Source organism: Carassius gibelio, chromosome B2 (genome assembly GCF_023724105.1).
Source record: "Carassius gibelio isolate Cgi1373 ecotype wild population from Czech Republic chromosome B2, carGib1.2-hapl.c, whole genome shotgun sequence".
Lineage (NCBI taxonomy): Eukaryota > Metazoa > Chordata > Actinopteri > Cypriniformes > Cyprinidae > Carassius > Carassius gibelio.
In genome coordinates this window covers 18452756-18469092 of record NC_068397.1, presented here as the reverse complement: position 1 = coordinate 18469092, position 16337 = coordinate 18452756, and the positions used below count along the sequence as shown (strand labels likewise).

Here is a 16337-nt window from a genome sequence, read left to right as displayed (position 1 = left end):
GGTGCCATGTAACCAGTTTCTCTTTTCCATGCAATATATCAATATATCTATCTGTCTACCTACAGTACCTACCTAGTACCTACAGTATTGAAGTTTGAAGACTGTTTTTGAATTTTGGCCTGTGTTAGTGAGACCAGAGCTAGCATTTCTTTGAAATATTTATATACCCTCTCTTTTTCTTGATGGTTTCCTAGTCTATTTACTTGCTCAGCATTATTGGTGCAGGGAAGGATGAGAGAAAAATGGCTAAAGATGTGTTTCAGGGTGAAATGAAAAGAAGAGAAGATATGACGAGCCTTGACTTCCTGTGTTAAATTTCTGTTTGAATTTGGTCACTTTATTCAAAAATCTATATAAAAAAAAAAAAAATCAGCGTTGGGTGGGCCAAATACAGTATGTGATAATATATTCACAATAAATTATCTCTGTATTTTGCATCTATGCTTATTTTAATGACTTTAAATTTACTCTGTATTAAGATTGTCACAGTGCGTGTTGTGTACATTTAGTGTTTTTGAACAACATACTGCAAAGAACGAACTTTGCCAGAAAAGTATTAACAACTTGATGTAAGTTTTAAATCAGTGGTTTTGGTTTTATTGAATTAAGGTGCCAAACCATGTCTTGTGTTCAGTATAGCTCAATGGGAGCATTAATACTGCTCAGTTACAGAGTCAAGTCAACAATGCGTTGCGTTACCTTAATAGCTAAATTAATGCATGTTGCATTCATTTAGTAAAGCACATGCAGTTCAGTATGTGCAATGGTTATCCTGAATGGCTTCACTACTCTAGTGCTTACATTTAAAGGACGGAATCCAACAGGGAAATACCACGCCATTGGGGTTTTTGTCCTGATTTAGCAACATAATCTCCCTTATCACTCCACATAGTTGCTTAGAAATCCAATCCAATAGCTTTTTAATTATCCTCATTCAAATGCTTGCTCTATCATTAAAAGGTCATTTGGCAGTCTGAAAACCCAGTGGTGTGCCGTTTCCTTTAGTACATTCACACTGCTTAGGAGAGCTCATCGCTCACTACACTAAACAAAGGGTGACGTTATGGAGCCACATTAAACAAAGTCAGATGACCATAATGACCTGCAATTCAGACAATGTATCATCGTAAACGTGTTGCAGATAAATCTGTACCTGACACTGCACTGTGATTATTTAAAAGCCTCATATGTGACCCTGGAGCACAAAATCAGTCTTAAGTGGTTGGGGTATATTTTTAGCAATAGCCCAAAAAAACATTGTATGGGTCAAATTATAGATTTTTCCTTTGTATGGCAAAAATCATTACGATACTAAGTAAAGATCATGTTCCATGAAGAGATTTTAGATTTTTTCCTGCTGTAAATACATAAAAACTTAATTTTTGATTAGTTATATGCATTGCTAAGAATTCATTTGGACAACTTCAAAAAAGATTTTCTCAGTATTTTTGCCCTTTTTAAGGTTTATCTTAATAAACCTTACATCAATGTAAGGCTTATTTATTCAGCTTTCAGGTGATGTATGCATCTCAATTTCGAAAATTTTTAACTTGAGACTGGTTTTGTGGTCCAGGGTCACATATTCTCTACATTTAATATTACAAATTAATGCAATTCTTTGTTAATTTATATCATAAGTATGATCAAGAAAATAATTTAAAATACCCCTGTTAGAATTGGACTAGACTGAATAAGCACAGTCAATGAAATGCATTAAATAAAAATTAAACACGAAGGGGTACATCTGTGAATTAAAGGGGTAATTGGTGATTTAGTACAGTAAAACAGAGCTATGAACAGGGTTATTCCATGAAACTTTCCTTTTTCAGTTTGATAAAGTTGATTTATATACAGTTATTTAGAAAATTACCTGTTTAAATGTTCAAAACTTGCATTTTTCCATCTCAAGAAAAAGTTGTAATATAATTATATCTTCAAAAAAAGTCACAGGTTTGACACCTTAATGTTGTGCTGAAACTACAATTTTCTTATTTTTCAACATATATGTATTGCAACCAAAGTCTTTATCTGTCAGTTGCTCATGGCAGCTGCACTATTAATATATGTACTGTACAATTTGTACATTACGTTAAAGCTCTAATTACCCACCCCAGTCATGTACATTTTCCTTTGTGCTTGACAGCAGCTTATCGCAAATGATTAATATTATGTCGTGCATATCAGTTGTGTGCTATAGCTCAGAGTGCATTGTTGATATTAAAAAGTTAACTATAAAAATCATTCAGTTGTTCAAAAGGAAATGTAAAAACCTACTAAATTAATAATAAATATAGATCTATATAAGGTAGTAAACATAGTAATAGTAAACATACTTAGACATGCCTTAAAAGAACATAAAGAAAAAAAATGTTTACAAATTAACATTTATGCATTTTAGAAGTGATTTACTGTGCCACTGTGCAGTAAAAGCCATACAGAGTACTAAATAAAAATCCATCTATCCATCCATCTTCAACTGAATTGATCTCAAACAGTTAATGGTAGAAGTTAAGAGTTTTTACTTTTAAGTACATATATTATTGTCTAATTCTAACCTCCTCAAAGTAATAAAGACATGCACTACAAAATAAAGCTGAAAGCTGAACTGAAGTCAGCAACCCTATCCTACAGTTGCTTTCTGTGTTCTTCTAAACCCTTTGTTTCCCACGGTTGCACTGTCCTTGTGATGGAATTCTTGCAATGCAATTTTCCGGATAACTTGTTTTAATCAGCTAATGCCAATGTTTTGTAGACATGACATTGAAACCGTTCAGCTATAAAAGAAAGGACTCTTATTTATAACTCTAACATTTTTACATAATTACCTCTGCATACATTCTTTTTCACTACAGTTTCAATCAATACTTGGGAAAGATTTGATTTTGACACATAATCATTTGCATGTACAGTATTTTGTAGTTATGTGTGTGACTTTATTTCTTCTCGAGCTGTCTCAGATTTAACAGTCCTTTAGAGGTCAATTAATAAAAACCAATTGAATTTTAATAATAAATGTTGTTTTGCTAGTTCACTGGTGTTTTCCCAGATGCCAGTGCCTGGTACATTTCATGGAGTCATGCCCAGGCTGTTTTTGAAAGGAGCAGAGATGTTTTGTAGAAGGACTGCAGCAATTTATATTAAAACCATCTGTTACCATGGTGACATTCACCCCTCATCTTTTGAGATATTTCTGGAACAGAACGTATTTGTACACATACACACCCAATCCAGAACTAAACACAACCACACAGTATATAACTCAACTGTATGGATTCTACTGATATTTTTCCGTCCCTATTTATGTTTAGAAACCTGACCTGTGAACATAAAAGGGTAAAGTCCTGCACTGTCATATATCAGGGTTTATTTAACGTCACATGGAGCACAACTATCCAGTGAGAGTCAATATGAAAGGCTTAAAATACCCACATGACGTAGTAAAACCTAGCCTAAACCTAGCCTAGCCAAAGTCTAATGTGTGATTTACAGTTTAAAAATTACTTGTATGGTAACCTTAAAGTGTGTTTTATGTGGTAATATCTAAATTAATTGGTTTTAAGTAAAAAAAAAAAAAAAAAAAAAATATATATATATATATATATATATATATATATTAGGGGTGTAACGGTTCACAAAATTCACGGTTCGGTTCGATACGATACACTGATGTCACGGTTCGGTTCGGTTCGGTACGTTTTAGATACAGCAAAATGTAAAAACATCTCAACTTTTCAGAATGCTGCAAGCGCACCGCGGGTCATGTGACAAGAACTAACCAATCAGCTTCATCCTTTCCCGTAACAACGTTGAAAACTCAGCCAAGATGAAGGAACAGCTGTTCACAGTTGTATATGGATTGCAATTTTGAAATAAATTTAGTAGCAGAGCTACTGCAAGCGATTTTTAGAGCTTGCAAATCCATTTATCATTCGCTGAAATTTCCGCGTCTCATGGAGAGAGCACGTCATTGTTGCTTAGCAAAGACAGACGCCTCATGAGCGCTTCTGCCCGAGCGCTTTGGAAAGGAGGAGAAAGACGCGCTTAGCGTTTTCCACGCGTTTTTAGGCGCGATATGTGAACGGCCCCTAAGGCGCTCGCTCACTCAGCACGCGCTGAAGGCTCGTTGCAAAATGTCTAATGCATTTAACAGACCAGAAATATAAGATCCTAAAATAACCAACAGGTCTGGTGTGGGTGCACTTTGGATTCCCTGTAAGCTATAATACCGGTGTCTAAATGCTGCAGGGATAGTTTGTTGCGTGCTTGTTTCTCATTTTTTTTCGTCTTTTCCCAGATACTGACACAATAAGGTGATGTCAGCGTAAATGAGTTGACATGTTTCAAGTATTCCCGCTGGTGTTTTTTTTTTTTTTTTTTTTTTTTTTTGTATTCCCGTTGGTGTACCCTGTCATGTTGCAGATGCGACATACCGTTGTTTTTTTATCCACCACTCTCTTGCCATCACCATTATAGCTTAAAGGGAATCCAAAGTGCACCCAAACACCAGACCTGTTGGTTACTGGAGGATCTTCTTTTTTCTGGTATGTTAAACACATTGGCCATTTTGCAACGAGCCTTCAGCGCGTACTGAGTGAGCGAGCGCCTGACTGAGTAGTACCCTAACATAAGCATATAAGTTGGTGTTTTTTTCTTCTTCGGGAGTGTCAGGGGCGTTGCCTGTTACGTCGTTTGGGTTATTGGGCTACCTTGTTGAACGCATATCATTATATTTCTCTTTTTTTTTTTTTTTTTTTTTTTTTTTTTCAATATAATGAATTAGTCCAACGAACCGTTCGGTATACATAATGCGTACCGCGTACCGAACCGAAAGCGTCGTACCGAACGGTTCAATACGAATACGCGTATCGTTACACCCCTAATATATATATATATATATATATATAGACTGTATATATATATATATAAGTTTCTTAATTTTAATTGATTCAATTTTTATGAAACATTATGGATTGTTAAATCCCAAGAACTGATTAGTCTAGCCTGTTTTCAGTTAATGAACTGAACATTGTAGCAGTCATCGCATCGCAAAAATAAATGAATGAATAAATAAATTCAATAAAATGAAACAAATTCTCAAATTTCTAATTCTTACCTTTTTTTTACAGTATTCAAACATAATAAAGGCTGTTTCAATGTGGCGTGTCAGATTGCTATGGCAACTCAGTTCAAGATAAACAGCAGCAAAATATACATGAATGAACGTCTGAGGTTATGTTAAAAGAACTAGTACAGCTTACCGAAATCCGTGTCCTGTCTCATGTAATTACCCAATCATTGATTCAACCACGGAAATGTGTATTAACAGCTTGAATAATGTCACACTACGTCACATTTACGTCACATTTACCTCAGAAGAACACATTTGGTGACCAAACTCGTTAGTCAGGTAAAAAAAATAACTCTAGACTGGAGCATTTTGCTAAGTGTATTTACCATATAACAAATTAATTATACATTTTACTGTCCTTCAATGTATAATTAGTTTGAATAAATCCGTCAATTTTTAATGACATTTAAATGCCTCATTTAAATGTTTGTTTCAAAAAACAAATTGGAGTAGAAATATAATTATTTGATTGTAACTTTATTATTATAAAAACTTCATTGAGTGTAATTTAAGTGTTTATATATACTGTAAATCACTTAATAATAACCTTCAATATTATAGTAATGTATTACCAACTGACTCATGTATATTTTACATTAGCATTGCTTGAGGGATATTTTTTTCTTGAGAAAATTTGGCATGTACTGTATCTGATATTGATATTGAATTGAATCGAATCGAATCGGAAATTGAAAGCTTGAGAGTCAGAATCTAATTAAAATCATGAAATTTGTGTCAAAACCCCAAATAGTTGGTCTAATTTGGAGTCAAATACTTTAGAAATAGCTCCTTAATGCAGTGAAAGTTCTGCCATGATGTACAACTGCATGTTCTTCCAGTACTCTAGGATTTTATTTCTTCTGAGGAACACATACTGTAAGACATTTTCTACACCATTTTCTACACTGGTTACACGTTGTTGTTGTTGTTTTTTTTTTTTTTTTTTTTTTTTTTTTTTAACTATAAAAAAAGAGACTGGATCTTTTAAGCATCAAAAAGGATGCAGAAGCACTATAAAAGTATCAAAGGTCAACAACATGACTTGTGCACTATATTCCAGTTATAGCTATACAATAGCTTTGTCAGCCTGACATTTAATGGGATAGTTCACAAAATGATTTTACTGACCCTCATGTTGTTTCTTATCCGTATGACTTTTTTTCTTTCTACTATGGAACATAAAATATATTTTCAGAAATAATGGAAGTCAGTGGTCACCAGAAATTTGTGCTAGCAACTATCTTCAAAATATTTTCTTTTGAAATCTGCATACAGGTTTGTAACAACATGAGAGTAAATGATGATGGGATTTACACTTTTGTGGTAAACTATACCTTGGGTCATTTTTACTGACAATCTTCTTCTCCAGTAAATAATTATTCAGAATCATTAAAAAAAACATAATCTGATTTGTTCACAAATCAGCTTCTCTTGTGACTTCTAAAGAATTTATTTGTTCTGTTATGGTACAGTTTTAGTCATTAACTTGTATTAAATTATTGCATGTCTTCAGAAGTCTAAGAAGTTCAGAGCTTGACGTCCTCATTGACTTTAATTACAAAGAAATGAGTGCCCAGAATATTCTTTATAAATGTTATACTTTTAAAAGCCCTCCTAAAATGTGAACAGTGGAAAAACATATATCTATACATTTATCCCATCAGAATACATGGCTACTTTTGAGTAAGCGTCAATGGGTACACCTGATCTGTCAGCGGGTGCTAAAAATGCATTGCTAACCTGACCCCTCAAATGCATCCGAGATCTTCAAAGATCCATTAAACATGATTCACAAAATAACTTCTATAAATAACAATATAAACAACCCCCACAAGCGAATCCATAGCCTACAGAGTCATATCCGGCGATGACACATGACCTTTCCCATCTTAAGAAATGCAGGCCCATGAAAATCAGATCCTCCTGACAGTTAATGAACATTACACCCCTTCTCCTCTCTCTCCTCTCATTCCCTCTGCTTCTCTGATTCCTGCGTGGGAAGAGGAAATCTATTCAAGTTGAGTTTATTTTTGGCTCGCAGGAAGTCTGCAAACAGAGGCTCTTGAGTCACCAAAATGGACAAAAGGCCTTTGCATCGATTCAGTAGCTCCGCCATCCTCACTACAGCTAAAGCTGTGCAGCTAATTACACAAGTTTTGATACAACTAAAGCCACTTCTAAAACCCTCTTCTCCCTGCACAATAACTCAGGATAACCCAGACGTACAATGCGATTTGTCAGAAGGTTAATTGATTATGAACTTATTTTTTTTTTGCATTATCATTTACCATAACTAATGCGTTTGTTCTCATAGGCTAATCCATTTTCTTTAAACTATGTATAAATGCCAGATGGATATTGTGTTATGAACAAATCAAATTTCAGTCTATTATTCTGGTCCTTGGTATACTATCAATCAGGCTGCCTCCAGCGGTATACCGCCGGACTGGGATCAATATCGCTCTGACTCACATCTTTATCAGCTCATCATTCTCGCATGTGTGTGTGTGTGTGTGTGTATGTGTGTGTGTGATTATAGTGAGTGTATGTTAGCATGTACTGTAAGTCCATGTTGGTCATCTTTATACTGGAATGTGCACCTCCATCCATCTGTAAGTGATAAATGTGCAATTGAGGAGAGCCAAGGCTCTAGTTCCCTGCTGAGATTGGGGGTTTTGAAGGCCATAGGTGTTAAAGTCTGTCAGCCGAAGGGAGAAGGATAGGCAGGAATAGATGGATAGAGAGATGGGTGGATGGAGACAAAAGTGGCTGATAAGGAACAGAAGGGGTCATGGATCATTCTAGGTTTTTGTCTCAGGAAGTCGGGAGAGCGGTGATGGATCGCATCTTCTGAAGTGAAACAGAGAAGGAAATATTAGCACTGTGATTTCGGTCATTGTTTTTCAACAAAGATTTGACCTGTTCTGTCAAGAATTTTATGAATGCTGGTCTGAATTTTTTATTCATAGTTGTAATTGTTCCCTCACTGGTAAGTGGCTTGGAAACTGGAGAAAAAAGTCCAGACAGTTTTCTTCTAGAAAGACAAAAACGTTCAGGTGGAGAAAAAAGTATTGGCTCTCCAGACGCTTGTGGATGCCCACAACCATAGCATTAAATAAGAGGAAAACATCCCGATTCATCATAGTAATCCCATTCTGTCACAACTGCTGTCTGTACGAGAGCTCATAGTCGGCTGTGATTTCAAGCATCACCAAGATACAAGAAACTGTTTGGAGTAACAGTTCAGAACTGCAGTCTTGTCTTAATCTATGATCAGGATATGTGAGAACAAATGAATGAAGTGAAGAATTGTTTCATTAATAGGTACATCACAAAATGTGTAGATCACAGTTGAATCCAGAATCAAAAGGAAATGTACTAATAATAATTTGCAGTAATTGTCCATTATGCCTATAGTACACTGTATATATATGTATATTTTAACACATATGCCGTTTGAATGTGGTTATAACTGGGTATCTTGCTGTACTTTTCCAGTATGGATATTTTTTATGTTTTATCCCATCTGTTCAGCCACTGTGTGGCGACCCTTTTCCCTCAGAGACTAATTACTCATGCTGTGTAACCTCTTGTTAATACTCATGAAAAAGACAGATGGACATTGTCTGCAGTAATGAAATTTACTTTTTGTCACCCATAAAAATATGGCCCAACACACATTCCAGCACAACTTCTGTGCTTATGCTTAACCAGCATATAAAAGACATGCAGTGGAATCAGGTTTCCACAATAAAGCAGTATTGTGATTGAAACAGCTGGAGTAGTTACGGAGTAGGTTTAAGTGATCTAAAATATGGTCATGCTGAATAAGGCATTAATATGGTTTTTTTTAAGTACTCATTAATAGCCACTAATATGCACACTAATAAGCAGTTAGTTAATACTGAGAAATGGCCCTTAAACAAAAGTTACCATATTATTACAACATCGTGACATTACATAAAACAAAAGCATTATTTAAAGCACATTGTTTCATGAAAGCAGAAGGCCAGCCAATTTTGAGCTTGTAAAATACACTCATGCCAAATATTGTCATGTCATATATGTGCAATTAATTGTGTTAATTAAATAAACTGTTGCATAATTGAATGTGTTATTAAGATAATTATTCATATGTGATCTTAAAAAAGAGATATTGCTACTTGATCAGGTAGAGCAGGGGTCCCCAACGCGCCGCTCAAAATTTTGAAAAACTCAAAGTAAATAGATCAGCTTTAATCAAAGTTATTAAGAGTCTCATGCAGGCACAACATGTAGAGTAGTTTTGTTTTGTGTAAAAACAGGACCGCTGAGGGACATTCTATGAAATAAGTTTGATGCATAATAAGGAGACCCAATGTCTTAAGAAAAGTTTCGATTGCAATTTCTTCACATCTTCCCTCTGTGTTATGTGTAATAAAGCAGTGTTTTTAGAAGCAGCTTTGTTTACAGAGGTTACGATGGAAACAGCTCTGTTCTGCACTTCATAAGCGCCCTCTGCTGTCAAACTGTGGATTTACAGATTTATTCAGTCTGCCATATTTTTGTTCAGACCAATGCAAAATCAGATCAGATTTTTGTTGTTAATTTTAACCGATCAATGGATCAATAGCCTACCTTGTTATTAGAAGCATTGAGCCTTTTAGAATACACATTAGCATATGTTGAACTGTTTATGGAGCATATAAATTATAATTTATCATTCTGACTCATTCTCTTTTTTTTTAATTTTCTTCTGTGAACAATAGCACAAAACAAAAAGCAACAGCACAAATGCAGAACCCATCCCAACCCATCCCCTGGTAGACTAAAGAGTAGAGAAGATAAATAATAAATAAATGCAGGAAGTAAAATAAATAATAATAATAATAACTAAGTAATATTAATACATCAAATACAATAAAATTATTTTTACAAAGATTTTAGAAAAGATGAAACAACATTAAAAGATGAATGCCATAAATTAACAGTTTTCCCAAAAGTCATTCATGAAAAAATGGCGTGGAGTCAAACATATCTCAGTACCCAACAAATAAGAAAGGTCCTGTGAGAGCTGAGACCAAAAATGAGAGAGAGAGGGGCACTCCCCAAAAGAAATTGCCTAAAGATCCTTGCGAACAGAGATTTCACTTAGAAGATGACAGATTTGTATGAAAACTTTGCACTTTGGATGGGTTAAACGCAGAGCACGAATTCTGAGTCCATACTTTGCTGTATGTCACGTCACTTTATATATATATATATATATATATACACACACACACACACGCACACACACACACACACACATATACATGCATATATATTTTTTTACATTACATTTTTTACACTGCACGGGGAAAACAACAATGAGGGAACCAGGAATTGGTGTCACAGTCCTATGAATGGTAGTAGTGGATTCACCAGTATTAGGGGAAGGTGGGTGGCAGGTGTTAGTCTCCATTAGAAAGCTTTTACAGGGAATCACATCATAGCCAATCCACACTCCACCTGTCATAATGACCTATTTCCCCTGCAGACGGAATACAATTCCAGGACATGAGCTGCAGGAACTGTTAAATTTTTTCTCCAGAGATGTCTGAGGGGAATGGCTTTATCAAGATGCATATGACATTAATATGTCAATTTTATATGCACTGTAAAATGAAAGCACACTTAATGGGATGTTCCACAAAGAGCTTTCCTAGAATCAGTGAATGTTTACTACAGATATATTATATATAATATAAGTCCCAGTGCTTGCTCTGCCGCCACAGGAGCAACAGCGTAGCAGATCTATTCTGTCGACCAAACACATTAACATTGCCATGTAAGTTACCATGACAATCCCTCAGAGAGTTGCCATGATATAACTTTTAACTGTGTGTATATATATATATGTGCTCATAAGTTTATCCAGAATATCCAAATATGTTAATAATTTTAACAAATTAAGAGAGCTCATGAAAATTGTTTAGTTCTGTCCTTAATAATCTATTTCACATAACAGATGTTTATATATACTGCACAAGAAAAATAACAACTGAAATTTTGAACAGAATGGAGATTTTTCTTATATACAGGCACTGGACTAAAAATGCTTCTCCAACGCAATAGAGGTGGAAATGGGCTTCTCCACACAGCTCGCGCTGAAACGCGACGCGGTGCGGGAGTTAAGACCGCAGTTTGAGCCAGTTGCTCTAATTGATATGAACACCTCGACATCCTCCACTTCAGGTGAAAGTGGGGGAGAAAAGTCCTCTACTTCAAATGATCGCTCTGTTGCAAAGCTACTTGCGTCATTACAGTCACTCTCCATTTTAGCGTCTCTGACAGCAGCTGTCAATCAACCCATCAATGCGAGTCTCAGGTTCACGCCGCACTCCCCGCCCTAGGTTCGTCCCCTCTATCTGCGTTGTGATCTGCCCACTTTTCAGCATTTTTCAAATATTGTCAGTGGGTGGAGTCAGGCTCTGACCAGGGGTTTAGTTACCCTTTAATAAAAACATTAACACTGAAAAGCTCCGCGGTATAGCATTCATAATCGAATGTGATTCATCTAATGAATGCGATATAGCATAGCTTGTCAGTGATCTACGGCTCTGTGTATTCAATGCATCTAAATAATTTCCATCTGAAATCGTGTGATGGATATTTACCAGTAGCCTACTATTAATCGCAGATACGGCATTACTGAAAAGATGCACAAGTTAACAAATGCGATTTATTGTGCCGCCCTTGTTTGTTAATCACAAAGTACAAAGTAGATGAGGAAAACCAGGGTGCCGGGTGTTTTCAAAGCGTGTGTGTGGAATCGTGCACTGTGATTGGTTGAGAGAATATATCGCATTCTGCAAAAAAGGGAGAGTGGCATTTGTCGGGGTTTGGAATTTTTTTTTTGAAAACATGACCTTATAACTTGGGAATATCATATTTTGCGTAAAATTAAAAATATATTTTTCAATACCAACCAGATACAATACTGATTTTGGTGGAAATGAAAAAAAAAAAAGTAATTTATCGTGTTTTGGAACTAAACTCTCTCTTTCAAGCATTTCAGAAAAAGTTATGTACAAAAAATGAGCTATAGATGGTGTGTATCTGGTTGATGCCTGTTGTTATGAATAGAAAGGGTGATGCTTGACATGACAGTGAAGGACATTGACAGGGCCACTGTGAACCCCAGTGCTGTGTGAATCAGTGGCGTTGCAATTGGCTGTCTAAAGATTTGCTGTAAATGAGCTCCTCTCTTCCTGTTTGTGTATGTGTGATATGAGTATGTGGCATGTAGGTGTTTGAGATCTGTGGCTTTGCACTCCAAGCTGCAACAGCATTCCCCCACCCCCCATTAGACTGTCACAAGGGCCAATAATAACCTCTCTAATAACAGGGTTGGCTCTTTCTCACTCTGCTGCTCTCTCTCTCTTTCTTGAAACAAATGTTCTTCCTCATTTCCAGTGTCATGCAATTATTGTGGCTGAATGAGGATATGCTAACCATCTGCAGTTAGCCACATTTGGCTATATGCCTCAGAAAAAGCCCAAAACTGAGATGAAAAAGTTGTTCACATGAGTGATTCAATCATATCACATACCTGACAAAGTGTTTTATCCCAGCTAATTTTAATTTTAATTTATTTTAATAGTTCAATCATGACAACTCTCTGATATGACAGTTGTCATGTAATGTATTTGGTCTTGGCGGACTAGATCTGTTACGCTGCTGCTGAGTTGCTGCCGCTGTTGGTTATTGCTGTAGTTCTAGATTATTGATGCTGCTGCAAGCAAGTACAGGAACTTGCTACTGCCAATGCATATGGCGATACGGTGCTATGAGTATTGAAGACATACTGCTGCTGCACAAATTGCATATAAAATAACCTATAGCAGATATACACAGGTGGAGCTGGTAAGTTGGAGGGTTTCAGAGAAACTCTGAAAGCGTGCTGCAGGAATCTCAAGTGAATGCTAGCCAGCCATATAAATGCAAGGCAGTAAGCTCATGCAGCATATAGTAAACGCATGCAGCATATAGTAAATGCATATGCAGCATGAACCAATCAGCTTGTGCCAGCTTGGGCTATATAGCCTGACTGATAAATAGGACAATAACTCTTGATTTTTGTGAACTTGGTTCAAGCAATTACTGAGTGTGAGCTTTCCATGAAGAGCCTTGATGAAAGCTGACAACATCTAAAAAAGACATCGGTTTAAAAAGGAAATTTAGGCTCTAAGAATAATGATCAGGCTTCATGTTGAAATAGTGCCCCAGTAAACCGAGTGCTGCCTTGTACTGATTTTAATGACTCTGACAGTGAGCGGCTGCCGCTGAAAGTAGTTGGGATTGGTGATAAAATGAAAGTAGTGTGCTAGGGGTTGACCCTTACTACTTGACTAGTCAATTGATTTAGTTATTACTTAACACGTTGGGTCTGTGTCAAAAAAGTCTTTTAAAAGTGCTTGAACTGCTCTGGTTTAATTTGTATGTATGGATGTGTGTCTGTTTAAGAATTTAAATTGAAATTCAAAACTTTGAAATCTTTGGCAACATTGAAAATATATATAGTTCCTCTTGAATACTTCATTGTGATTCTCAATACTACTTTCCTTTTTACATCGTCAATCTATCATGTGAATCTTAGCTTTCTTTCCTTCCCTCAGAGAAGAGCAGAAAAAGTATGTCAAGACTTCTCAGCCTTGAATAATCCTTTCAAGTACTGTCAGACAAAAAAGCATTTTGAAAGCCTGACTTTTGCTGGGTAATGTCAAACACAGATGTTCATTGAACTAACAGGGTATTTGATCAGATCAGCTCTGCTTGGTTAGGTTTAAGTACACATTGTTTTGTACAAAGTGGTCGTGGTTCCACTTTGCAAAGCACAAGACCTTTTATTAAACTGTGTGTTGCTGGTGGTGAAGAGGTTAAAGGAAAATTCATTCTCATGTTGTTCCAAACCTGTAAGACTTTAGTTTATCTTCGGAACTAAGGGTGCACAATAAATATCATCCGATATTTAATGCGCATCTCATCAGTAAAGGCTGTTATTTAATCAACGGGTAAATTCCATCAGGTGCACGTTCAAGGCCCAGAAAGCTACTAAGGACAGCATTCTCGTATCTTTATAAAATTAAGGTTGAACCACTGATGTCACATGGACTGTTTTAACAATGTCCTCTCTACCTTGCTTTGCCTTGAACGTGGTAGATTTGTTGCTGTATGGAGGGTCAGAGAGCTCTCAGATTTCATCAAAAATATCTTAATTTGTGTTCTGAAGATGAAAGCAGGTCTTAAAGGTTTGGAACGACATGAGGGTGAGTATTTGACATGTCTTTATTTACATGAGATATTTTTGGGTGAACTATCCCTTTAATGAATAATAAGAGTGTCTAAGATACATAAAAGGAAAAATCTTTAAAAACATGCACACTTTGCATTCATGTTGATTTCATATGATTTTAAAAGCTTAACTTTTACTTGATTTAATTAATAAATATTATTATGTTTTGGGGGAGTCACAACACATTTGAATATTATTCATGGAATTTGAATTCAGAATTTAATTCAGAGATCAGGGAAAAATTCAATTCATGATATCTCTGAATTGTATTTTTTAAATAAATTCATAGATCTAGGCAAAAAAAAAAGAAAAAAAAGTATCCTATTATTGACCCAGAGAGCAAAAAACATGAAAACATTTGCACAGAATGCTCACAATCATTTATGTCTTTCTGTGTATTCCCTGCAGACCTTCAGGTCACTTTGGAGCCATACTGTGCGTGGATGCCTCCAACCCTCGCTGGATGATTCCATCTTCGTGATGAAAGGCTTATCCGGCAGCCGCAGCCACCACCACGTGGTGACATGTGACCCCTCTTTTGACTCCATGGGTCACCACTTGGACCACAAGCCCTACCTCATCAGCCAGATCGACAACCCCCACCCGGTCGACCACTCTTACTACTCCCAGAGAAGCCCCTACCAGCCCGACTGTGTGGTGCCTTACGGGACCTTCCCCCGCCGACACTACAGCTCTCAGCATGAGCTGAAGGATGAGACCGCTGTGGTTCCCTACACTGGGGGAGGGGTTCCAGCCAACAAGGGTCAACAGCGTCTCCCTGTCGCCCTGTTGGATCAGTTTGACCGGCAGCTCCCAGTGCCTCGGGATGGCTATCACACACTGCAGTACAAGCGTGCCGCTGCTGCCTTGGAGCAACGGAGCGACAGCCCTGGCCGAATCCGGCACCTGGTACACTCTGTTCAGAAGCTTTTCACAAAGTCCCACTCACTAGAGGGCCCGCACCATGGTCACGGCCATGGCAAGGGCAGCATCAATGGAGGCAAGGCCAGCCCCGACGGAGAACCCCCTGCTATTCGGCACCGCAAGCGCAGCAAGAGCCGGGAGCGCTGCAAGTCGGCTGAACCCAAGAACAGGACGCCACCTTCTGGCTATTGGAGCTCGGATGAATTGGAACGCGAGGCCTGCCTGTTTCACCATGGACCACCGGGCGTCATGACCATGGGCCGTCACCCGGATAAGTCGCAGTCGCAGTACTTCTTGGAAGCCTACAACACCATCAATGACCAGGCGCTTAAAAACTCCCGCAGCAGCAATGATTTGGGCAAGTGCACGACGTGCACAAGCATCCCGCTGAGCGTGGACGCTTCACAGCTCGTGAAGAAGAGCTCGTGGTCGTCCTCTCTCACGGTGAGCAGAGCACGTCAAGTCTACCAGAAGCCCTCTGTAAATGTAGATAAGGCTCTAGTGAAAGCAGAGGCTTGTCAGCAGGAGCGCTCATGCCAATTCTTGCAGGTATGCAATAAGCCTTTCGATTCTCCCCTACACCCACATGCTCACCTAACCCACCTCCACCTTTTCACCACCCCTCCTCTTCCTCCTCCACCACTGGAGAGAGCCTCCAGTTTTGATTTGAGTTCTGCCGAGAAGTAAGTGCAACCCACTAGCTGCCTTACTTTCTGTTTAGCTGACAAGCATCTGTTTGGATCCATTCGATCTCTCGCTGGTATTATTTCCCTCTCTAAACCTGTAAATCACTTTTTTTTACCAATGTTTTTACTAAGTTCTTGGGTTCTGTGTGAATCTGAATGTGTGTGTCTGTGTAGGTGGTGGGATTGGATGGTGCAGATTGGATGAGTGCTGTTCTTCTGGATGTGTATGAAGAGGATAGACTCCATCCGTTATAACTGGTTTCATGAAAGGTTACGTGCAAGC

General features: G+C 37.5%; 1 protein-coding gene across 5 annotated transcripts in view; it reads left to right on the top strand.

Annotated features, from left to right (window-relative positions):
• dlgap1a (discs, large (Drosophila) homolog-associated protein 1a) overlaps nucleotides 1-16337 on the top strand; it is a 126663-nt gene that overhangs the window by 62402 nt on the left and 47924 nt on the right. For 4 of the 5 annotated variants that reach the window (XR_008152530.1, XM_052547982.1, XM_052547981.1 and 1 more), the window contains exon 3: nucleotides 14853-15917. Coding sequence is in view for 4 of the 5 variants with exons in the window: in XM_052547982.1 (XP_052403942.1) it covers nucleotides 14925-15917 (993 nt within the window). In the remaining variant the exon portion in view is untranslated. The remainder of the gene's footprint in view (nucleotides 1-14852; nucleotides 15918-16337) is intronic. The other variant, XM_052547984.1, reaches the window with a different exon arrangement.